This window comes from Sceloporus undulatus, chromosome 2, assembly GCF_019175285.1.
Source record: "Sceloporus undulatus isolate JIND9_A2432 ecotype Alabama chromosome 2, SceUnd_v1.1, whole genome shotgun sequence".
In the NCBI taxonomy this organism is placed as follows: Eukaryota; Metazoa; Chordata; class Lepidosauria; order Squamata; family Phrynosomatidae; genus Sceloporus; species Sceloporus undulatus.
This window is the reverse complement of record NC_056523.1, coordinates 172,434,756-172,459,397: the sequence shown is the minus strand read 5'-3', so window position 1 is coordinate 172,459,397 and position 24,642 is coordinate 172,434,756. Positions and strand designations below refer to the sequence as shown.

Below are 24,642 nucleotides of genomic sequence, written 5' to 3'. Positions count from 1 at the left end.
ACTACCCTTTTCTGCCACCCCCATCCCTTATCCCTCTCCAACAGTCACCAAACTGTGAAGGCAAAGGCTTTCATGGCTGGCATCCATAGTTTTTTGTGGGGTTTTGGGGCTATGTGGCAATGTTGTTGGGTGTGCCCCTGCCCTCCCAAGCTTACCCTTTCCCCAAATGTTGTACAGTATATGTAATGTTTATTATATGTATATACACACACATATATGGACTTGCATGTGCATATATATATATACATACATACATATACAGCATATGTAATGTGTATTTTATGTATATACATATGTACTTACACATATATATATATGTATTAATATATCTGTATATACATATATGTATATACATATGTACTTACACACACAATGCCATAAGGCACACATGTAACACAGCTGCAAATAAGCCGTATCAAATGAATGTATATATTAATGTTTCCGTGGCCATGTCCTTGTCCTTTTTTAGAGTGCTGTGACTTAGTGCCCCAAGTGGCGGAACCCGGCCTCGAACCCTCGACCCCAGAGTCTCTATCCAGCGCTCAATCCGCTGCGCCACGGGGAGCCCTAAGGGGAGGGACAAAATGGAGGCGCCCCCTGGCTCCTGCGGCCCCGCCCCCTGACACCGCTGCTCCCTCTCCGCCTCTCGCGGTGCGTAATAACGTCAGACGCCTCGACGTAACCCTTCTCCTCAAGGCTGCAGCGACAACAACAAGGAAGTGATTGAGCGAGAAGGAGAGACGCCGCCAGAGCCAGCCATTGCCGTCCATAGTCCTTTTCGACCCCGCCGCCGCCGCCGCCATCATGAACAGCAAAGGCAAGAGAGGAGGCGGGTTTCGTCCTTTCCTTCCTGCCCTCCGCACAACCCCACCCAGTGGCCTCACCTTTCTCGCCAAGGGGACGCTGTCCCTTTAAGGCTGGCGCTGCAGTCCCGTTAGCTGCGGGCCTAGGCCGTGACTGGCGGGCGCCCTGGCCAATGGGAGGGGAGGAGAGGGGGTGGCGGGAGGGGCGGGCCGTGGGTTGCTATGACGCAATGGCCCGGGAGTTAACCCTCGAGGCGCCAAGGCCCTCCTTGGCTAGTCTCCTTGCCTGGGAGCCACAGAGGAGAGGGAGGCCCTGGGGCAGGCTGACCAGGCCCCCTCTGCCCTCCAAAATGGAGGGCATGGCCATATAACGGCTAACAAGACTCACAGGAATTGGGAATCCATGCTTCCCAGTCATGCTCAGGATGGAGGACATTGGGGAATTCCTCCTGGCCAGGAAATGGAGGACAGGCCAAAACACAAACGCTAAAAACATACTGTTCCTAGTCCTGCTCAAAATGGAGGGCATTTGGGGATTCCTCCTGGACAGAAGGCTGAAATGTAGGACTTGTCCTGCAAAGGGAGGACGCCTGGTCCATTCTGTGTTGGGACAGAAAGTTAAAATGTAGGATATGCCCTGGAAAAGGAGGATGTCCGGCCCATTCTGTTTTGGACAGAAGGTTGAAATGTAGGGTATGTCCTAGAAAAGGAGGACGTCTGGTCGCCCAGGGCCCCTCTGGCCTTAAAAAAGGCACCCCCAGCAGGTCCCATTCTGCCCTCCCCGTCCTGTCATTTAGCCCAGATTCAGGGTAACTATGGTCCAAAATACACTCTAGAAATAACCCGGTTTGAGACCGCTTAAACTGCCCTGGCTCAGTGCTAGGGAATCCTGGGAATTGTAGTTTGTTGTGGCACAGAGAAGGCTCAACGTCTCACAAAACCAGTTACCAGAATTCCCTAGCACTGAGCCAGGGCAGTTAAAGAAAGTGGATAGAAAGAGGACATCGTAATGGTTAAAGAGCTTTTATTTGATACTTCAGATCAAACATTGATCAGAATGGAGTCTTCAGCCAAGAAATCAGAAAAGGATGAGGGATGGGAAGGGCAGGTATGAAAGAACAAGAGGAGATCCTAAAGTGTAAAGATATACAGCTGAGCACTAAATCACAATCGCCCACTCCATTGTATTTTCCCCATTACCATGAATGGAGGCAAGAGATGGGCAATTAAGAAAGCCCATAAGAAGGAAATCAAATAATTTGAGGCTTGCTGCTGGAGAAAGTCTTAGGATAGCCTGGGCAGCCAAAAGACAAACAGGGTCCTAGAACAGATCAAACCAGAACTCCACCTGGGATGCTAAGGTGATTAAAGTGATGCTGTTGTACTTTGGCCACATCGTGAGAAGGCACCACTCAATAGAAAAAGACCAATGCTAGGAAAAGTAGGTGGTAGTAGAATGAGAGGAAGAGCACAAGCCAGACGGATAGACTTAATGAGGGAGGCCACAGGCCTTACTCTGCAGGACCTAAGCAGAACAGTGGATGGCAGGGGGTCTTGGAGATGTCTCATCCACAGGGCCACCATGAGACCAGGTCAACTCAAGGACAGTTAACAGCAACAACCCTTCTTTGGTTCTGTACTCACACCTTCCTCCTTGCATTAACCTGGTTACCCACAGATGTGCATCTAAAGATGTGAGAGGAATTGCCCATTGGATTTTGCCCACCTCCTAGCTCTGGTTCATGTGGAGAGCATGTTCAGCTGTAAGAGCCAAAGGATAGTCCATGTTCTCCATTCCATCTTTACCTGCTCAGAAAAGTGGATAAAGGCCTGGCCAGGATGAGGAGTGACCCAGGGTGCATCTACACTGCAGAAATAATGCAGTTTGACACCACTGTAGCTGCCGTGGCTCCATTCTTACAGAATCATGGGATTTGTAGTTTTGTGAAGCACCAGCACTCATTGGTAAGAAGGCTAAAACCTTGTAAAATGTCACATCCCGGGATTCCATACGGTAGAGCTACAGCACTTAAAGTGATGTCAACATTTATTATTTCTACAGGTTAGAAAGACAGCTGAGTTGGTCTTTCTTATTGTAAAAAAGAGAAGGCTTGTTTGTGGCCCCTGGAAGATTACTATAAAGATCTCTTCCTTCCTCTTTACCCTTCTTGGGAGTATGGTTAGGTGAGACGGAGCAGTAATCTGAGGAAGACCAGAAAAGTAACTGAAGAAAAATGTCTCATGATTCTTAAGGGGAATGTGGACTGCATCAGTCACTAGATTAACATTCACTAGCAATACATAGTGGACATGAGAAATACAAGACTTAGCATCTGAATACTTTGCACAAGGAACTTCCTCTCCTTTTTGTTGGAATGCAGCTCCCATAATCCCCCAGTTAACACAGGCACTAGCCACGTTGGCTAGGGATTCTGGGAACTGGAATTTAAAAAAAGGGAACATTCCCCAGCTCTAATACCTGCTAGATAGGGTGATTTTAATCACATTTCTTACTCTGTGCTAGAGATTACTCAGTACTTGTGGCTTTCTGCTCCTAGCCTGACAAGTGTCATGCCAAACATGCCAAGTACCATTTGTCTTGACTTGCCACAGAAAAGGGGCAGATTCTGAATGGAAGAAATCACCAGACAGCAAGAGGCAAATTGCATTATAGCAACAGTACACTGACTATTAATTTTGTACAGGCTTATATCTAGAAGCAAGTCCAACCTAATCAAAGATAGCTTACTCTCCAGTGGGTATACATAGGATCCTAACCTATAAAGTCACAGATTCAAAGAAGTAGAACATATGGGACAATGGATCCTGCCCCAAATGGAGTATCCCAGGCCTAATCTTACAACTTTACTGTCTCAGAAATATCTGTGCCTTCTGTTTTTGAAAAATCTCAAAGAAGTCTTGTTTCATTTATATCCCTACTTCTCAGTATGGTTTAGTTTTAAAAAGTAAGATGACCCTTCCCCCAGAGATCGTCAACCAGAATATCTTAGGCTATTGATAGAGAAGGTGACAGCATGCATTGTTACCATCTTTTATCCTGTCCTACACAGCAGAAATGTATTTTAAGTAACCCCTTGGAAGGTAGTAGATGTAGCTGCCTAATCTGCCTCAAGTGACTTCATTCAGGTCATTTAGCTCTTCTCTTCAGCAGCCAGTGGCATGAACTCCTTGTTTTTGTAATACATACAAGGTATTTCCTTGGGAATGTATTTCAAGGCTGAGTTGATTTACTCTAGCTAGGGAGCTCCCTAAACATTAGAAGATTAATTCATCCCCTTTAATTCATCCCCTTTAAAATACCAAATCAGTCTTGTTTGAACACTCCATCCAAACAAGCCATTTGAACTGCAACAGATACCTTCTGAGTGAGGTGAATTTTCAGCAATGGGGAACTAGTTTTTGAGGCTTAATTTAAACATAGCCCATTATAGTTTAGGCACTGGTAAGAGAGTTTAGGCTGCAATCCTGCATATGTTCATCAGGTATTAAGTCTCACTGAACTAATGATGGCTTACTTCTGCACAGGCATTTACTAGATTGTGCTCATAGATTTTGATTGTTTTGTTCGCTTCATGGTGAAATCAGGTTAATGGGTGAAAATTGATTTGGTATCTGATCATAGGAATAATAATTAAACCATCATTCTCTTTCTGGCTTACAAAGTATATTTATTCTCCCCACGAAATGGCACTCTCCAGTTTTTAAAAAATAATTATTGACTACCTTTGTTCTTAAGCCTGATGGGAGAGCAGATTTGAAAGACATTGACCAAAGCTCTTTCATGTCTTTTGTGTTTCAATTAGTTTCCAGCAGAGGCAGAATAGCAGATGTTTGTGGGCTTTGGACCTTTTACTGATTAAATATCCCTTTTTCTTGAACATCTGTATTCTTTCAGATAAAACTCCCAAGGGAGGGAATTTCCCAGACCAGACACACTTCCTGTTCCTTTGCAGTAACTATACTAACATTGATTAACTTCCTTCTTTTAGGTCAATATCCTACACAGCCTTCCTACCCAGTTCAACCTCCTGGTAATCCATCAGTGTTTCCACAGACCATACCACTTCCTCAGGCTCCACCTTACACTGAAGCTCCTCCTGCTTACTCAGAAGTATGTAAACTATATTCCATATTGGTTATAAAAGAATAATATAACTGCTGTTGGATTAGACAGAAGTCCTTTCTCTCTTTCAAGGGTTACAGCGGTAATTAATAAGAATAGTGAAATTGTATTGGTTCCAGTGGAATATCATTTACTAACCCACCTGGTGACATTTTGAACACATCTTTCTGGGCTTCTCTTAAAATTGTTTGACTTCAACCACGTGCAGAATATTTGTGTGTCTGAATGCTTTATCATGATCTGGGTTCTTGCACGGCAGTGGAAGCATCATGTTCTCAGAGTTTACACCAAAATCTGTCATTTTCATAAAGGGTGATAACCGGTGTTGGTTATTTTTGAGAAGGATTGGCTCAACAACTTTATATGACCCAAGCGTGTTTTGCTAGATAATGGTAGCTGATCTGAGTATGTTGTTTGTAAATAACATGCTACTGTCATAATGAACACTAGATCATCTATCTCAGTGGTTTTGCTGGTATAAGTTTTAAAGTTAACTAGTTTTGAATTATAAAAAATATGATGGCTCACCTTCTGATAAGAATGGCACATCAAGAACTCATCATAAGCTTTTTCAGATCTCCTTTGGACCTGTTGCCTTCTCCCAGTTCAAGGTACTAATGTTGCCATTTTATCAAATCTTACTAACACTGTCTCAGACTGCCAAAGAGCTTGTCTCTTTTCTGCTGTTTCACTACAATATCAGTACCCACTCATTGAGCCTACCATCCATGTGCCATGGAAAGCAAAGGAACTTAATGAGAAATTTTAAGAAAGAAACAGCTCTTAGGGGCTGGTCCAGCATTTTGTTTCTCTCTTCATTTGGAGACCTATCAAAGGGAAAGCATAATATTCTTTGGGAAACTTTTTTTGGCCTGGCTGCTAGCTGCCAAAGTGAAACTAGTAATGATGTCAGGTTTTAGGCAAAATGTCATACCTATTTTAATTTTGTTGCTAAATAGCCTGAGGATTTGTGGTTTAGAGATGAAGGCCAGGATCCTGTAGTATCAAGTTGCTTGAGGAATGGACCATTCCACAAGCTTTTTAACATTCTGCTGTTCACTCAGGGAAGCATCCATGACCTTCCTGTGGAAGCAGAAGAATTGCAGTAGGTGGTCCTGGCAAGCCATTGTACTGTTGGAGAGACATTGACCCACTGTTCCTCCCCTGGCTCTGGTGATGCTTCTTCAAGGCTTGGCCACTACGAATCATCAGAGCGAAAGCACTGTGGAACAGATAGCTTGGGAAATTGCCTGTTGAAAACTTACAGGTGAATTCCCCAAGCGATTCTTCCCATAGTGCCTTGGCTGAGTGCCAGACACCGAAGAAATAAATTGCTTTAGAAAGCATGAGCCTTTGGCTGAAGGTGCCCACTGGGCAGTCTTGTGTAGAATTGTTTTTGGGGCATTCAGCTCTGCTGGAACTTAGTGAGATCTCAGCTTAACAGCTTTTATCTGTCATAAGCTTTTATGGACTATAGTTCCCTGTATATTTGTGTGTATCAGATTTGTTACTTTTACTGCTTCAAGAGAGGTATGTACCATGCATTCTTTAAAAAAAGGTAACTGAAATGGTATGGCTGTCAGTGATGTGTATTAGTTGATGTGCCTACAGAATAATGCAAGCAAAAGAGACAGGTCTTCAACCTGAGGCCCTTACAGTCTGAATTTTGATAGTGGAAGAGATGAAGGCAGGAGAGGGAACAAAGGCTTATGTGATAAAATCCTTTATACTCTGGTCCTTTTAGCCCGAGTAACTTATACCAGGGTGTAATGCTAATTTATAGTGTAAGACAAACAGAAATCAATCAATGGCTCCTTATGTTTCAACATAGGATTTCTGTTCCAAAGAGCAGGGAGAGACATTTGGCTGAAATTCAGAAATGGCTTTCCTCATTCTAGAGAAGTGAGGAAGGTTGGCAGAGGACATATAAGCATGTTTTAAGATCTTTGGTCCAGTATGAGAGCTAGGAAGTTCATTGGTCCAAAATCCTGAATTGGTAGTGCCCTGTTTTCTCCACACCTCATAGTCCCTGCTAGAAACAAAGGAAGGTTATCATATTTTTGTCTGCTGTTTATGATCTTCCCAAGAATACTTGGCTGACTGCTGCTAGGAAAAACATGCTGCATGTGGAATGGACCTTGTTCTGTTTTAGCAAGTCATTTACTGTATTCTTAGATTATTTGAGATGGAAAGTGTCTGAATGTGCTGCTTTGGAATAAGGAACTTTTTCTGTGTTCTCTCTCCTCAGCTCTACCGCCCAAACTTCGTGCATCCTGGGGCTGCCACTGTACCAACAATGTCTGCAGCTTATCCTGGTGCTTCATTGTACCTTCCTATGGCTCAGTCTGTAGCTATGGGCCCAATGGGTTCTTCAGTTCCAGTGGCTTTTTACCCTGTGGGGCCAGTCTATCCTCCTGGATCCACCGTTCTTGTTGAGGGTGGCTTTGATGCTGGAGCAAGATTTGCAGCTGGTGCCCCTGCAAATATTCCTGTAAGTAAAAGTGTAGTTTTTGATTGGCTCCCCTTTCTTTTTTTTCTTTCTTTTTCAGTAGAAAGGGAAGTAGCTCAAAAAGCATTAAGGATTTGCTAATTATTCTGTGCATAAACTAAGCAGTGTTCAGCCGCATATCTACATTGCTCACGTGTTATGTAATAGCTTTTCTTCACTGAAAGGCTGTAACCACAAATAATTCTACAAGGATTTAAACCTATTTCAACCATACTTTGCTCTGAATGTAAACTGTAGTACAGTAACTATGAGATTAGATGGAGACCCCACTTCCCTTACTTTGATCTTTCATAACGGGTTAAGAACTGAACCTGCAACTTGGGTCTAAAACACATTGCAGAAATAATCCAGTTTGAGATCACTTTAACTGTCCTGGCTCAGTGCTAGGGAATCCTGGGAATTGTATTTCATTGTGGCACCAAAGCTCTGACAGAGGTTAAATGTCCCACAAAAGTACAGTTCCCAGAATTCCCTAGCATTGAGCCAGGACAGTTAAAGTGGCCTCAAACTGGATTATTTCTGCAGTGTGTTTTGGACCTAAGTCTCAGGTTCAGTTCTTGACCCTTTATGAAATTATATTTGCATAGAAGGCCTGGGAAAGATTCTGTGCCTATGCCCCTGTCGTTCAAGGGTAGATGTATACTATCTCTCTGTATGAGCCTGCCCACGCCCTAAAATCCGCAGAAGAGGCCTTTCAGTCCCACTGTCCTCACAGGTATGGTTGGTGTGCCACCTTCTTGGTAGCTGCTCCTAGGCTGTGGAACTCCTTCCTTGCTATCCTTCCATTAGCTGGTGAAGGCCATTTTATTCTGACAGATGTTTAGAAATTGAAGGTTTTTGAGGAAAAGGTTTTTAAAGAGAGTGCTATATTGCTTTAAAATGTTTTTAACTGTTTTCATCGTTGTAAGTATATGTTTTTAAATAGATTTAGTTTGGTTCATAATTTAAGTATTTTAATATTGACTTTTTTGTATGTTTTTAAACTATATTGTAATCTTTTTCATTTGTAAGCTGCCTCTGGAGGAAGAGCAGTGTATAAACAAAAAGATGATGAGATGAACAAGTGGCCTTGGCAGCCACTTGATCCACTTGTAACTTAAACAGGCTCCTTGTCCAGAAAATACACTTTCTGTAAGGCAGGCCTCCTGCAGTGCATAGTCGGCATAGCTGATGTGGCCAGGACACCCCTTGTGCATCACACCCAATGTTTGCTACACTGAAGTTTTGGCAACATTTGGGGCTGGACGTTTGTCTTGCCTTCTGAAGATGCTTCCCTCCAGCCTGTCCCTAACCTTATTTTTCTTGTCTTCCAGCCTCCTCCTCCTGGCTGTCCTCCAAACGCGGCCCAGTTGGCTGTCATGCAGGGCGCCAGTGTGCTAGTGACGCAACGGAAGGGGAACTTCTTCATGGGGGGCTCAGACGGTGGCTACACCATCTGGTGAAGGAAAGGGGGGGCTACATTGGTGTAAAGGAACGACATCACATACTGTCAGCACTTCTCACAATGTAACCGCTTTAGTCGTATTAACCTGGAGTTACAGTTTAGACACATGATGCAGGGTGTCTTCCTGGTGCCCTGACCCTTCAGGCACTTTTTCTTTTAAAAATTAAAAAAAAGAGCAAACTTTAAATACAAAACCATGCAATGGTAGGAGTGCCTCTCTTAAATCTTTGGGGGTTAAATTGCAAAATGAACATGAGCTAAGCTGACCCATGAGTTTCCCTTTAATTCCACTGGAGAGTGCTAGAGACTGCAGCATTTCTCCTCTCTGTCTTTCGCTTTTATTAATAAACTATATATATAAAACCAGGTGTTTGGGGTGGGGGTGGGGCATGGGAAGGGGTCGGGGGGCAGAAATGGAAGGTTGAAAGAAAGCCTGGCTTCCAAGTATCAAACGTATAAAAAGCTTGCAGATAAACCTATTACCAATGGATAGGATTAAGAGAATGCATCTTCTTTTCTCTTCCGTAGAATCAGTGGTGCTGAGGAGAAAGGTAGTCAACACATATTTCTTTTCAAGGCGGATGATGGATGCCTGTTAGAGGAATGGGGCTTTGGGGGCTCAATTCTTGATTTCAGAACCCCTTCCAACAGCCTCCTCTACTCACCTTTTGCTCTCTGTTCCTTTGCTTGAAAGGTTTGCAGTTTGAGCATTGGCCCGGGATGTTCTTTTTATACACTCTTAAAGTGATCTTGGACTCCTTTGCACATTAAGAATCTAACTGAAGCCATGTTTTGGTGCCAGAAACACAACATTTCATTAAATGCTTCCTGTACGTTTCAAAAAATTTAAAAAAAAGCTTAAAATGAAAACATTTTTTTAAAGGGGGGAATAGAGCAACCCGGTGTCTTGATAACAAAACTGTGTAAGGAATGTTATTCAGGCTAGAGAGACAGGAACATCTGGGGGATGTCAATCAGTGTGCAAGTTTGCTGGATTTGATGGAGTTCTTTTGGGTTTTGTTCTTTCTTTTTTTAATGAAACTTTAAAAGTGACTTGGGTACAATGAAGTCTTATTAGGATTAAGAAGAATATTTCAGGGATCTTCAATCTTTTTGTTGTTGTTGTTGCTTTTGTTTTTATGAATTAAAAATTTATCAGATCTGGTGAATATATTTTATCTTAATTTTCTGTGTTTTGTATGTGTCATGGTCAACCATACAGCTGACTGTTAATGAAAGGTTGGAATTCTAGGTCTCTCTGTAAACACTGTGGTGCACTTAACTTGTGGACTTTTTATACTAAAACAAGTAGAATAAAGGCTATTTTGAAAATTTGAATAAAGTGACAAAGTTGAATTCAGCCTCTTAAATTCTTCTCTGTCATAATGTTGCAAGGTTTCAAATTTTGTTTTGCCTTTATACCTGTTTCTTTGTTCAGTGTTTGTCAGTGTAAAACAATGGCCAGAGGAGTGGTGAATAATACTAATTGAGATTGAGGTGAGGTTGAGAACTATTAAGCGTTCCAACACAGAGCAATCCCTATGAAAACCTGTTCCTAGCTATTGATTGTGCCAGCCATTAATTTTCAGAGACCAGCATGGTGTACTGGACTGGATGGAGACTAGGGCTCAAATTCCTACTCACCCACTGGGTGACTTTGGGCTAGTCACACACTCTCAGCCTCAGTGGAAGGCAATGGTAAACCTCTGGACTAATGTTGCCAAGAAAACCCCATGATAGAGTCACCTTACGGTAGCTGTGAGTTGGAAATTACTTGAAGGCACACAAGAACAACCTTTTTAAAAAAAAAGAAAAGAAACACCCACAAGTGCTCTCATGACACATTCAATAGGCCACCCTGCTTGGCTCCTTGTAGTCTTGAACATGTTACAGTGGTACCTCGGGATACGAAATACCCAGGTTACGAAATTTTCGGGATACGAAAAAATCCCATAGGGAATTATTGTTTCGGGTTACGAATGTTTTTTCGGGTTACGAAAAAACTTTTGGTGCTTTTTTCGGCTTTTTCGCACGGAATCGCGGCTTTTCCCCATTAGCGCCTATGGCAATTCGGCTTACGAAGGCTTTTCGGGTTACGAACGGTGCCACGGAACGAATTAATTTCGTAACCCGAGGCACTACTGTACTTGAAAGTGCATACTGCTTTCATTCCACTTCCATGTTACAACAGCTTAGGTTCATAATGAAATCTCTGGTAGTTGCTATGTGAAGCATGGGCATTTTGTCCAAAATGGCCATCCTATGTTAAATGCTTCTCTTCTTTTAATAACATGTCAACATTCACTCTATAAAATGATATAAATACATGCTTTCCTGTAAAAGATAACAATTGAGTTTCAAACAAAACTTAAGAACATACCAATGCAGAAGTGGAAAGCTAAAAGTAATAAGCAGTTCAGGATTTTGTGCATTTCCTTACCAGTGAGTTATACGAGTTATATTTCCTTACCAGTCAGTTATATGAAGCAGGAATGGAGAAATGCTCCCCGTTAAGCCAAGTGCATGGGGTGTTAGTTGCATATTAGCCCAGAGAAAAGTTCTTGAACAAGGAGGATGCTGTTTCAACAGCTGTAACACACCATTGCATCTTAAAGCTATGCATACAGATTTCTAAGAAAAGCAAAGCCCATAATGTATCAGAGAGAGCTTTGTATGTATGTTTCAGAAGGTGGGAATAAAAGTAAAGGGACATTTCAGTTTATCTTCATACACTACAGGTTTTGGTGCCTATCAACATTTGAAGCAGGAGTTAAGACAGGTGTTGGAAACTACCTGAACATCATATAATGGATTTTGTGTCACAGAGGCAAGGATTAGCAGCACACAAACTGAGGAGTATATCACACGGAGCTTTTTGGTGGTGGTGTGGCTCAGTTCCAGCTCACTTCCAAAGTGATTGCACTTCCAATGATGCGGTTTCATGTCATAAAGGGACTGTGTTATCAGACGCCATTGATTTCTATGGGAGCTGCTTGCAAATTGCTTCAGCGGTGTTTCTGAAGTCACCCCTCATTTTGGTAAAAACGGGAAAAAAGTGATTTCAGAGAATTTGCTTCCAGGCTACCTTCGATTGCACTGCGATTTGTTCTGGTGTGGAAAAGCACTCTGATGCCACCCCCTTGGCCCCTGCATCCTGCTCCGTCATTCCCCTCCTCCTCCTTCATGCCATCTCCTCCTCTCTGCCAACCAGCCGATCCCATCATCCCCTGCATCCTCCTAGACCCCGATCTGCTCCCCTCCTTCAGCCTGCCACCAATCCCATCATCCCCTGCCTTCTTGACCCTGATCTGCTCCTCTCCTTCAGCCTCCCACCAATCTCATCATCCCCTGACTGCTCCTGCATCCCGATCCTGGCCCTAGGGACCCCAGCAACCTATCCCATCATCCCCTGACTGCTCCTGCATCCCAATCCTAGCCCCAGGGAGCCCCAGCAACTTATCCCATCATCCTCTGACTGCTCCTGCATCCCGATCCTGGCCCCAGGGACCCCCAGCGAGCTAACTCATCATCCCCTGACTGCTCCTGCTTCCCGATCCTGGCCCCAGGGACCCCCATCAACCTATCCCATCATCCCCTGACTGCTCCTAGACCCCGATCTGTTCTTCTCCAACCTGCCACTGATCCCATCATCCCCTGCCTCCACTTCAATGAAGGATGAGGGGGCAGGGAAGGAGGACAGTGTCCAGAGCCCCACTGAGCATGCCCAAGGGTGCCAATTGGAATCGTTGAACCCTCAAAGTATGCTCTGGTGTGGTAATACAATGTTCACTCACTCGCATCACGTGACTGGCTTGGAATCGAACTGACTTCGCTTGCCTCTCACTTCGGAAGGATGACAGAATAGCATCCAGGTGTGGAAAAACATGACGTTTTAACCTCAATCCGCATTGCTAGAGAGGAGTGACTCTGGATCTGGTGTGAAAAAACATCACGCTTTGCATTGCTAGAACAGAAGTGACCGGATCTGAGCTGCAAACCCCCCCCCCCCCCCCATGTGTGATAAGGTCCTGAGACATGCTGCAGTAGCATGTGGAAAACAGCCATAATAAAAGTAGGGAAAACATTAATAAAAAGATGGTACCAACTAAAACAAGAAACAGTGTTTATTCCAGTCCAGAGATTACAGAATCCAACAGATGGAACACACTAACAAGATAGGTTCAAATGACACTAAAAGTATATTTAAGTCTCATGTACATGTGTGAATGTTTAATACTGCCGAACATAAAGCTTTGGAGAAGGCTGTTAATATGCCATACATTCTGGGAAAATATAGGTTTTACTTTGTTGTTACAGGTGTTGGAAATAAATTGTCATTTAGATATGTATTTTCACAGCCCTATTACAGTTATCCTACAGCAGGAACAGGGAGGAAGTGGTCAGTATTCTGATTATTTGCCAACTCTAACCCCAAATAAACAGGCTGATGAAGGGGGGAAGACTGTAGATCAGACATAGGGAGTATGTGGCCTTCCATATGTGTTGGACTATGATTTATAACAATCCTTTTCAGCATAGCCAAATGGTGAGGGATGATGGGAGCAGTAGTCCAACAATACTGGAAGCCCACATGTTCCCATTCACTGTCATGTGTGGTATTGCATTTTAATCTAATCTTTGAATATTCCAGAGGCCAACTCCTCCACAGTCCATAGAGGCCATCACAATTTATAACTTCCATTCCACTGCCCAGTTAAGCTCAGGATAGGATGTGATGTACAATAAAATAAATAACATCACTTTCTTGATTAAAAGTGTCAAGCATACTTTAAGTTGTTGTTTACTTAAGACTGGGTTGTCCAAAATGTGCTGGCGGCCTGGGATCTTCTATATAAAATACTCTTCCTTTTCCCCTTTACCAGGGAGGTCTTCCATCTGGACAGAACCCTCTGGATCTGCTTCAGGCCGCTCATAGGTGTGGTAGCTGCCTTTGTTCTTGTACAGGTAAATGACAATCAGCACAACGACCGAAAGGAGAGTGATGAAAACCACAGCGATAACCGCTTTAGAAAGGAAATGGAAAAATGAAACATCAGTATACACAGGCTAGGAGACATGCCAGTTCCATAGTCATGTTTACATATTTCTGAACAACCAGCATGCACACATATTCTCCTTTCTCTCTGCTGCACAAATCGCCCACACTTGCTTTCCAACATGATGTAGTATTATGTCTTCAGTGGCAGTAGCTAGCTGCTTATCCAAAATCACTGGCCTTTTAATTAGAGTTTGAAATCTATTGGCTCATCCTAGTTAATGTTAGTTGTGGCTAGAGTCATGGCCAAGAGAATAACCTAATAACTGCAAGGATTCTGCATGTAAGCAGGTATGGCTCTACTTGCTCTCTTTGATGGAGGAATCATAGCATATGGAAACTAAGCAGGGTCAGCTCTGGTTAGTATGAAATTTATGGGTTTGTCTTAAATTGACAGGTGACCTGAGGGTACATACTCAGGAGTAAAAATGTGACTAATGAATAGATAAACTGAGGTGGGGAGGTTGTGTGTGTGAGTGTATGTGTGCACATGTATGGTTTCCATAATAGCATTGTACAAGATATGCTGAGATAGTACTGTTGACAATTCTGCATCACAGTACTTAACTGTTTTTCAGGTTGTAAAGCTAAAGCATCCCCACCGCTGATGTTTAGATTAACTGCACTGGGGAACATGGTCTATAACATGCTGGTAATTCAGTTGTGGAATGCCCTGCTAATGGGAATTGTAGTCCCACAAGGTCTGGAGGACTAAATGTTCTACACATCTCTGACCTGGAAGTTTCTCTCAAGGGCTCTAATTATGCTAAGAATGCTAAGATTGCATCAACTGCTCTGTTCCCTGAGTTCTGCACTGTGGGCTTTCTACAGTTGCACTGTGGCTGGGTTGAACTGTATCATCTCTTTACAACTGCAAGGATATTGCCATTGATACCTCCTATGACAGCTACATTGACGTCCTCTTGTGAAGTTGGCACATTCATCTTCTTCATGAAGGGGCTGGTCGACATCTCTTGTTTATGGATGAGAAAAAGAAAGAGTGGAGAGTCAGGAATATCTGAAGCCAGGGATGTACAATGTTATACAAACAAATACAAACAAATAGAGCACTGGTTTTCATCCATGCCCAGCCACTGGACAAACTGTGTACAGGGGTCTTGAGCAGATCATTTTACCCCTCCTCCTTAGAGTTGCTATGACGGTAATGGTGGGGTGGGGGACCACGTTGAGCAGCTTGGAGGAAGGGTTGGATTAAATTGATATAACAGAGTTCTCCAAGGAATGGCCCTTGCTTTCCTCAGCATGTTGCACACTGTGAAAAATAATATGCTTCAACTCTTAAAATCAAGTTTGGGGAGTCTGAAGCAATTGCAACAACACAAACAAATAAACAGACCGATCACCAAGGAGAGGCTGTCACCGTCATTAAAGCAATTACAGCCAAATAGTGTTGATGAAGAAAGTGGTACTTGAGGCCAAACTATTGGTAGAGTCAAAAGGGCCACTGAAGCTGATGGAAGAGCTGTTCAATTAAAGACTACAACATTTGGCTCAGGTTATAAAGGGTGGAAACAGGTCTAGCAGTATCGTTCCACAGCATTCGCAAGGCTTAGGTAATCAGGCTCGCTCAGTGAATATCTCATTATGAACAACAGCTGAGTTGCCAGCAGGAGCAAATGTTCTGCCAGCAACTCATTTCTAAAGATTTCCAAAATGTGCCAGCATTCAGACACTATCCCTTTTGGGCCAAACACTTCACAAGTATATCTGACATCAAGGGATATATTATGCACTTAAGAATCTTAGGACTAGCTGGGTTTTTTTCAGTACTTTGGCAAAGACCTGTTTCCTCCAGACTTGGGTCTGCTCCCTGGAACCTGGGCACCTACCCACCTCACCCACTTACTTCTCTTACTTTTCTTTTCTTAATGAAAAGTCCATTGGTGCAGCAATATCTGACTGAAGAGCAACAAGCATTCATCTGTGCCCTGCTCACCCTATCAGAACGATCCATATGCATGCTAGAAACCTAAAGATTTATCTGTTTAGCCAAAATCCCTGTGTGAAATTCTACTCCAAACTGGTTTCCCAGTTCTAATCTGGACTGCAGAAATAGTGCAGTTTGACACCGCTTTAACTGCTGTAGCTCAATGCTATGGGATTCTGGGATTTGTAGTTTTGCGAGCTATATAGCCTTTTCTGCCAGAGAGCTCTGGTGCCACAACAAACTACAAATCCCAAGATTCAATTCACTGAGCCATTAAAGTGGTATCAAACTGCATCATTTCTGCAGTGCAGATTAGATCTTGGTCCCTTTTGCTCCTCCCTCACCTGCAGCTCTCTTTCAAATCAGCTTTCCAGCTTGCCCATCATTCCTGCTTCCCTATCTGCTTTCTGTCAAGAGTGCACAGCTCATGTTCTTCCTAAGCCCTGTGGTGAAGTTTATGTCCTGTAAACAGACTCATCTTTCCTCACAGAACTGACACTTCTTGCCAATATCCTGTTGCCCCTGAGGTGTCAAAATGACTGTGAACATTCTATGTCATCACAACAGCTCAACTGTTAACTAGTGAAGAGAAGGAACAGCATGAGAAACAATATTTTTACTATTACAAAAGATGTATGTTTCCTGTGCCTGGCATCATATCATCAGCTACATAGCGAAACAAGAAAGGACAGAACCTTTGGGTGCCTTTAAAGTGTTGAGATCTCAGCTACTCAGTGGCATACTGTCCAACATTTACTAGTGGCAGATTGGGTAGCCACTAGCCAGAGAAGGAAAAAAGAGTATAGTGGTTGGGATTATCCTTAGGCATAACCTCTCCTCCTTCTCACTTTGCCTCTCTTTAGCTTGGCCAGTACATGAAACGGTAGCCTAAATCCCGTAAGGACACTAGATCCTGTCTGAGCTTGGAAACTAAGCATAGTCAGCCATGGTTAGTACTTAACTGGGAGAACACAGACAAAGAAGACACCAAGGGATATTATTCTTATTATTATCTATATTATTATATTTATATTAACCTTTATTTATAAAGCGCTGTAAGTTTACACAGTGCTGTACATAATTTTTTTAGTCAGAACGGTTCCCTGCCCTCAGGCTTACAATCTAAAAGACACGACACAAAAGGAGAAGGAAGTGGTTGGTGGGAATAGGAACAGGTCCAGCAGTTCTTCTCCACCTCTGAGACTGGACCAAGGCAATGTGACTGAGGAAGGGCTGGCTTCTTAATGAATGCTTAAAAGGAGGCTTCCTGGGTCAGAGAGGGGCTCACCTCGGGAATGCTTCTCTAAACATATAGTCTTTAATTCAGTTTTGAAACGGGTAGAGAAGTGATGAGGGTGCATGGGGGGAATGGGTCCAGGTAAGGGGCAGCAAGCGAGAAGGGACGAATTCGGAGGAGGCAGTGGTGTCCTACACTGTGACAGGAGACCCTGACTACCACACGGGAGGGTGCGAGTTGGAATGTAAGGAGGAAAGAAGGTCAGATAAGTAAGGAGGGCCAACCCAGGAGGGCTTTGAAAGTCAGTAACAAAAGCTTGTACCGGATGCGGAAGGGGAAGGGGGAGCCAATGAAGGGAGATAAAAGAGGAGAAACTGGTCAAAGCGGCGGCGGATGTGACAATACGGACAGTCGAATACTGGACAGAGATTAAAGGATGGAGTGTGAAAGGGGAAGCCCTGTTAGATGGAGGTGACAATAATCTAGTCGCGAAACCACTAAGCATGAACCAGAGTCTTGGCAGTAAGATGAGAAGAATGGACGGATCTTGGCATGTTGTGTGGAGAAAGAATCTACAGGTCTTGGCGGTGGCCTGGAGTATGGGAATAAATGACAGAGAAGAGTAAAAATGAAGCCAAGACTGCGGCTGATGAACCGGTTGAATAGAGTGTCGTCGACAGAAACAGAAAAGGAATAATGAAGGGTGGGTTTAGGGGAAAGACGAAGCTAGTCTTGACATGTTGAGCTTCAAGCGCCAAAGCCGCATCCAATGAGAGATGGCAGCAGACCAAAGAGAAACTTGCTGTTAAGTCCCCGTCAAAAGGTCAGGGGTGGAGAGATAGTGAGTGTCGTCGGCGTACAGAAGATAGGAGAAACCAAAAAACTGATGAGTTTACCTAGAGACAGTGTGTTTAGAGAGAACAGAGGGGACCCAGACAGAGCCCTGGGGAACTCCAACAGATAGCGGAACAGAGGATGAAGTCTGACCACCCGTGACCACTGCAAAAGATCTTATGACAAGTAAGATTTAAACCAGTCGAGAGCAGAGTCGACGAACCCAAGGTCAGAAAGTAAATCGACCAGAGACAGTGATCAACAGTGTCAAAGGCTGCAGACAATCTAGAAGAATGAGAATAGAGTAGAGGCCGATTGCCTTGGCCCACAGAGATCATTTGAGATCTTGGTGAGGGCTGTCTCTGTAGAGTGCCATGTGCAGTAAGCAGATTGGAGGGGTACTAGGATGGAGTTGGCTTTCAAGAAACTTAATACAGCGAGAATAAACGACCCGTTCTAGGACCTTAGAAGAAAAGGAAGAAGAGAAATTGGACGATAGCTAGACAAAGAAGAGGGTTCGAGAGAGGGTTTCTTCAGAATTGGGGAAACAAGAGCATGTTTCAAGTCAGAAGGGAGGAACCCAAAGAGAGAGAGAGATTAAAGATATAGAGGAGCGAGGGCAGAAGAGAAGGGGCTCATAGAGATTAGGAGACGGGAGGGAATAGGATCAAGGAACAGTGTAGGTTGGAAGAATTAGCAGCTTTAGAGAGTTCATCCAGAGTAGGGATGCATACCCAGCGGCCCCCGTGACAATCACGCTTTTGGAGTGGCCTCACAGTCATGTCCGGTTTGGGGGCCCCCCACGCCTTGTTCCCGTTCGGGGTCGCTCTTCCATAGCCGCTGCTGCTAATGGCTGGCTGCTGCGCCAACCCAGCTCTCTCTTGCTCTTCGTGTGGCAGCGCCAACCCACCTCCTCCGCCGGCTCTGCCTTCCTCCTCCTCGGCGGCAGAAGCGCCGCCGCGTCAGGGATTGCCCACCCGCGCGTGCGCACACGGGCTCCAAACAGGAGCTTGTCCCTATGCTTTGGCAGCCCAGCCATTGGCCAGCTGGCCAAGAGGACAGGCTCTCGGCGCGTGCCGCCCAGCCTCAGCAGGGGCCAGCGGCAGCGCGCCGCGCATGCCCTGCTTCCCTCATGCGTGGCGCCTGCCTTGCTTCCCTCCGTGTGCGCGCACCTGCCTTGTTTTCCCTTCTTCTGTTGATGGAGGAGGGGAGGAGAAGGAGGGGAGGAAGAGGAAGGAGCCGGAGGAAGGGGGCCTTGAAGAGGCCAGGGCAGAATTGGGGCAGAGGAGAGGAGGAGGAGAGGAGGAAGGAACCAGAGGAAGGGTGCTTGAAGGGGCCAGAGCAGAACTGGGGCAGAGGAGAGAGGAGGAGAGAGGAGGAGGAGGAGGAGGAATGAGCCAGAGGAAGGGTGCCTTGAGGGGCCAGGGCAGACAGAATTGGGGCAGGGAGGAGGAAGGAGCCAGGAGGTGTGCCTTGAAGGGGCCAGGGCAGAATGGGGCCGAGGAGGAGGAGGAGGAGGAGGAGGAGGAGGAGGAGGAAGGAGCCAGAGGAAGGGTGCCTTGAAGGGGCCAGGGCAGAATTCGGGCCGAGGAGGAGGAGGAGGAGAGGAGGAGGAGAGGAAGGTGCCTTGAAGGGGCCAGGGACAGAATTGGGCAGGGAGGGAGAGGAGGGAGGAAGGAGCCAGAGGAAGGATGCCTTGAAGGGCCAGGGCAGAATTGGGGCGAGGAGGAGGAAGGAGCCAGAGAAGGGTGCCTGAAGGCCAGGGCAGAATTGGGCCGGAGGAGGAGGGAAAAGCTGAGTCAGTGGCCATTAGGTCTGCCTTGGTGGTTTTTTGGGGTTTTTAAATTATTTTTAAAAATATAAAATACTTTATTTATTTTTTTATAATTTTTATTATTGCTTTATTTTTTTTATTTCTTTAATTTTTATTATTGCTTGTTTATTTTATTCATTAATTTTTATTATTGCTTGTTTTATTTTATTACATTACATTTTATTATGAAATATATACACACGCACTTGTTTGTTTATTTTTTCCCTATATTATTTTTATTATTAAATATATGGAAGTGCATTTCTGTGTTTTATGGCACTTTGAATGCTAAAGTCTGCCTTTTTGGACAATTTAAGTGATGATGATGAGATGTGGTGGTGATATGTGATATCAACAAGCCTCTAAGGCACGACAATGTAACTTGCTGTGATTTTTTACAACTCATGCGCAGTGAAGAAAAACCACAGCTCCCTTGCCCAAGTACACACTTCTGAGAAGTACAATTGAAACCCAAGGGCAAATACTTTCTGCATCTGTCTAGGAATAATGCCAAAATGTCCTCCATTTTGATCATGCTTAAAAAACATGCATTTATATAACATTTTTTTTAAAATCCTCAGTTTTGCACGTCCTCCATTTTTATAAAAATGTGTCCTACATTGAAAATGTTGCCCTACATTTGTGCCTACATTTGTCCCGGTTTGGAGCTCCTGACTTATGGCAACCTATCCAGAAAGAAACGGGGAAACCAGAGAGTTATTAGTAGAAGGTACCAGGGGTTAGTGGTAGGGGCAAGTCGGGAGGACTAGTTCGATCGATAGTAGTGACTTTTGTGATAAAGTAGTTGGCGAAGGTCAGTGGGGGAAAAGTGAGAAGACAGGGGGAGAGGAAGGTTTGAGTAGGTGTATTGAAGCAGGAGACAAACGCTGTGGACGCCTCTCATTAGCGCAGACAGCAATTTAAAATAGTTCTGTTTTGCCATAGACAGAGCGCGTGAAAAAGATAAAAGGATGATTTTAATGAATGAAATCGGCCGGTTCCCTAGACTTTTTCCACAGACGTTCGGCTGCTCGAGAGCAGGACCGGAGGTAACTGATAGTGGGAGTGAGCCAGGGCTGAGGCTAGTCATAGGGGAAGACACACGTACAGATACAGGAGCAAAGCTGTGCAAGAGTTGAAGAAAGAGTGGAATAAATAAAGACATAGCTGAATCAGCAGAGTCCCCAGAACAGAGAAGAGAGAGATGAATTCAAAGTCTGACTGAGTGGTACAGAGTTAACAGACTGAAGTGGGCGGAAATGGCGCTGGAGCAGTACGACGAGGAGGTGGATATAAGTAAGAGTAAAAGAAATTAAATTATGGTCAGACAATGAAAATCAGATGCCAGGTAGTCGGAAATGACACACTTAGCAGCAAGAATTAGGTCGAGACAGTGACCAGAGGAAATGGGTTGAGGAGTTTAGAATGAGGCTGAAGGCCAAAGAAGCAACAGGGATCTCAAGGCGAGATGAAGAAGGATTGTTGGGATTGTCAAGGTGAAATTTAAAGTCACCTAGGAGTAGAGAAGGGACTGTATCAGATGAAAAATGTCAGCCAAGATTCAAGTCAGATCTGAGATAGGATGGGTAGCAGAACAGGAGGGCGATAGGATGACAGCAACCCGGAGCTGTAAAGGAAAAAGAGTCGAATACAGTGAGGACTCGAATGAAGAGAAACAATACTGGGGGGGAAAGAGAAAGAACTTGAAACTGGCAGGAATTGGACAATAGTAATACCGACCCTCCTCCTCGACCTCCAGGGCGGCTTGTGTGAGTGAATGTGAGACGCCAGACCAAAGAAAGGGCAGCGGAGGCGGTAGCATTCATGGGCCGGGAGCCAGGTTTCAGTAAGAGCGAGAGGTTATATATCTGAGAGAAAATCATGGACAGCATGTGCTTTCGGAGAACACTAGCGACAATTCCAAGTGAACAGAGGAATGGAAGCTGGAGATAGGAGAGGTCGAGTAGGGATCAGGTTAGGAGAGATGCATGGAGCCTGGGAGGAAAGGATTTAGTAAGCGATAATCAAAGAAGAGAAAATATAACAATGACAAAAGTAGTCAATATAATAGTCAACGGTAATATTAAATACTATAAGCGCTGTGTAAGATACGCCTCAGAAAGGAACGGCAAAACCACCTCTGAGTATGGAAATAGTGTGTGTTGTGTGTGTGTGTATTCAAGCCATGGATGTTGACTCTGTAAATACCGAATCCATGGACCGAGGGCTGACTGCATGCACACCAGACATGCAACAGAAATGAGGATGTAGAGTCCTCTAAAATGTGGCAGCATGGATTCTATCTCTACAGACTACAAGAATGGGGGAAATTCCAGATGCTTTCCTGAGTAAAAGTAGAAAACATGCATAGCTGGCTGATGAAGTTCCTGTTTGAGGAGATCCATGGCTATATGGTTGTGGAGTTATCAAGGTGGCAATAAATCCCCACATATGTAGGAATGGCACTACACTAGGAACATACAAAACTTAAAATGGTGGGTTTGAAGATCCGTTGTGGGAGCAATACAGCCCCCCAAGAATGCTGGTGCCAGGCTTGACAGTGGGGTAGTCTGAACTAGAAAATTTGTTATTGTCTTATGTATTTTGTTTTATTTACAGGGAACCTACAACAAAGGAGGATTCTCTCTCTTGTACAAAAACATCTCATATCTGTGGGCAAGGTGCATTGTAGTAATTGAGGCTCCTATCATCTCATTCTACTGCATGTGTAGTAAGGCCAGGTTTCTCCTCATTATCTTGTGGGAAACCAAGAGCAGAAGAAAGAAAGAGCTCCGAGAAGCAGCCTGGATATAACTGTACAGTGGGTCCTTGGTATCTGCTGGTAATATCATACTAATAATAAAATAATAATAATAATAATAATATATGAATAATATGGTATTTATACACCACCCCCTTCAGCCTAAAGGCTATCATTTACATTTACATTTTGTTGCAGGACCTCCCTGTGGATATCAAAACCCACGGATGCTCAAATTCCAATTACACAACAGTATAGTAAAATGGTGCCCTTATATAAAATGGCAAAATCAAGGTTTGCTTTTTGGATTTTTTTTTTGGGGGGGGATCTTTTCAAGCAACGGATGTTGAATCTATGATAAAGAACTCCGGATAAGGGGGGCCAACTGTAACTCTCAGCTCATATTGCAGCACGGGTCACAGACCTTAATTCTCAGCTTCCATGCTAGTTCCATTGGCAGTGGCAAAACAGATTCTATTTGACATTTCCGGATAGCGTGTACCGCCTGTCAGGCTGAGGTACTGCCCTGCAGTGGTTTGTCACTAGCAGTTAGTGTCATCCAGTAATGGTAATTCTGGTGTACACCCGCTGAACCTCTTGGGTGGGGTGCGAATAGGGAGGGGATCTCCACCCATGGGACCCCTGTTTCTGCCACCCATCCTTCCACCTCGGCACGACAGAAAAAGATGTGATACCCCCCTGGACAAGATTTTTCTTACCAAAGATCTCCTCCCTCAAGGCAAGGAGGAAAAAAACAGAAAATGTCCCTCCAGATACAACCAGCGGAAAGAAGCCAAACAGAATAGAGGGCTGTGGGGGGTAGACCGAAAGGTCCATGCCTTCCACTCCCATTCCTCACCCCCCCAGAAAGGGGGTGGAGAGCAGTTACTACCAAGAAGATTCCCCCTTTTTTTCTGGGTTGAAGAGCCTCGGGATGCCTGTCTGCTGCTTCCATGTCACCCCTCTGATGTTGTGGTTTGAACACCACACACACACCCTAGTGACACTCACTTGCCTGCCATGTGGGGTCTCAAGTGAAACACACTGGAAACATTTCTCCTAAATATGATCTGTTCTCTGGTAGGAAGGTAGGGTCGGGATAGAGGAACGTGTTCACAAAACAGGATGCCTTTTTCACATTATTCTGCTTCCAGTTTCTCTCATTCCACCATTATGGGGCATCTGAACCAAACCCTTACATGCTTCTTCAGTGATCCAATTCAATTACAAGGTTGTTCTTTGTAATAAAAGCCATCCCCTGCTCACCTACTGGTGGTTTGGTTGGTGGTGTTGCGAAAACAGCTGCCATGGCATCCATCACCTCTTTCTCCGTTGTACAAACTTCCAGAATCTTTTCAGAACATAGGGGAGAGATAAATTAACCAATCAGATCTTTCCTACATACAACACTGTTTTTAAAGAAAAACAACCCAGTTCCCATCCCTTAATGCTTTCTGCTTGACCTCTGGGAGCTTTGAAATCTTCTTAACTGTTTTTTTGTAGTCCAGTTTGTCACTAATCAAATAGTTCAAGTGACTTTCATAGAAGCTGGAAATCCTCTGAAACTACATTTTAGATTGCCAATCTCCATGAAACTTCTTGTAGGGACTTACTTTTTCAGTTAAACCTTCATTTATATTACTTTTAAAAAACTCTATATATTGCTTCCCAATAAACATTTCTTTTTTAAAAAATGTATATATTGCTATTTTATCTGGTTGGATTATTGCGGGACATGTTTTTAAACACAATTAGGGAAGCCAAAAAAAACAAAAAAAAATAGCACAACATACAAAATCACACCGGTCTGTAAATACAACACGATCTCAGCAAAGACATTTTAAAACTATCTACCCCTAGTAAACACAGGTTTCTCAACCACTTAAAACAGAGGATGTTCAAACTCAGAGCAGGTTGCCAGGCAGAACAGTATAGAATTCCTTGATACCACAGCTTCACTGGTTGCCAAAATGCTCATGACCATGACCTATAATAAACCCAGGTTAAATTTGGATTCTAGCGTAAACATGGAAAGAACTGTTTTATCCTATACTACAACCTGCCTAACGGTTTTAAAAATCTTAAGAAGAAAG

General features: G+C 44.0%; 2 protein-coding genes across 4 annotated transcripts; one reads left to right on the top strand and one right to left on the bottom strand.

The window, feature by feature from the left end:
• The first annotated feature begins 659 nt into the window (after positions 1-659).
• DAZAP2 (DAZ associated protein 2) lies at positions 660-10,256 on the top strand. 2 transcript variants are annotated; one of them, XM_042449452.1, is made up of 4 exons: positions 660-817; positions 4,814-4,935; positions 7,196-7,438; positions 8,770-10,256. In XM_042449452.1, exons 1-4 carry the CDS (start codon positions 805-807, stop codon positions 8,896-8,898), a joined length of 507 nt encoding a protein of 168 aa, XP_042305386.1. In that variant the 5' UTR covers positions 660-804; the 3' UTR covers positions 8,899-10,256. The 2 variants fall into 2 exon arrangements, with proteins under 2 accessions (XP_042305386.1, XP_042305385.1); XM_042449451.1 differs by having other exon boundaries at positions 668-829.
• Positions 10,257-13,006: 2,750 nt separating this feature from the next.
• On the bottom strand, positions 13,007-22,435 carry LOC121921407 (small cell adhesion glycoprotein). 2 transcript variants are annotated; one of them, XM_042449455.1, is made up of 3 exons: positions 22,417-22,435; positions 14,852-14,929; positions 13,007-13,924 (listed from the first exon to the last, which is right to left on the bottom strand). In XM_042449455.1, the coding sequence occupies exons 2-3, from the start codon at positions 14,925-14,927 to the stop codon at positions 13,749-13,751; spliced, it is 252 nt and encodes an 83-aa protein (XP_042305389.1). In that variant the 5' UTR covers positions 14,928-14,929; positions 22,417-22,435; the 3' UTR covers positions 13,007-13,748. The 2 variants fall into 2 exon arrangements, with proteins under 2 accessions (XP_042305389.1, XP_042305387.1); XM_042449453.1 differs by lacking the exon at positions 22,417-22,435 and having other exon boundaries at positions 14,852-14,963.
• Positions 22,436-24,642: the final 2,207 nt, after the last annotated feature.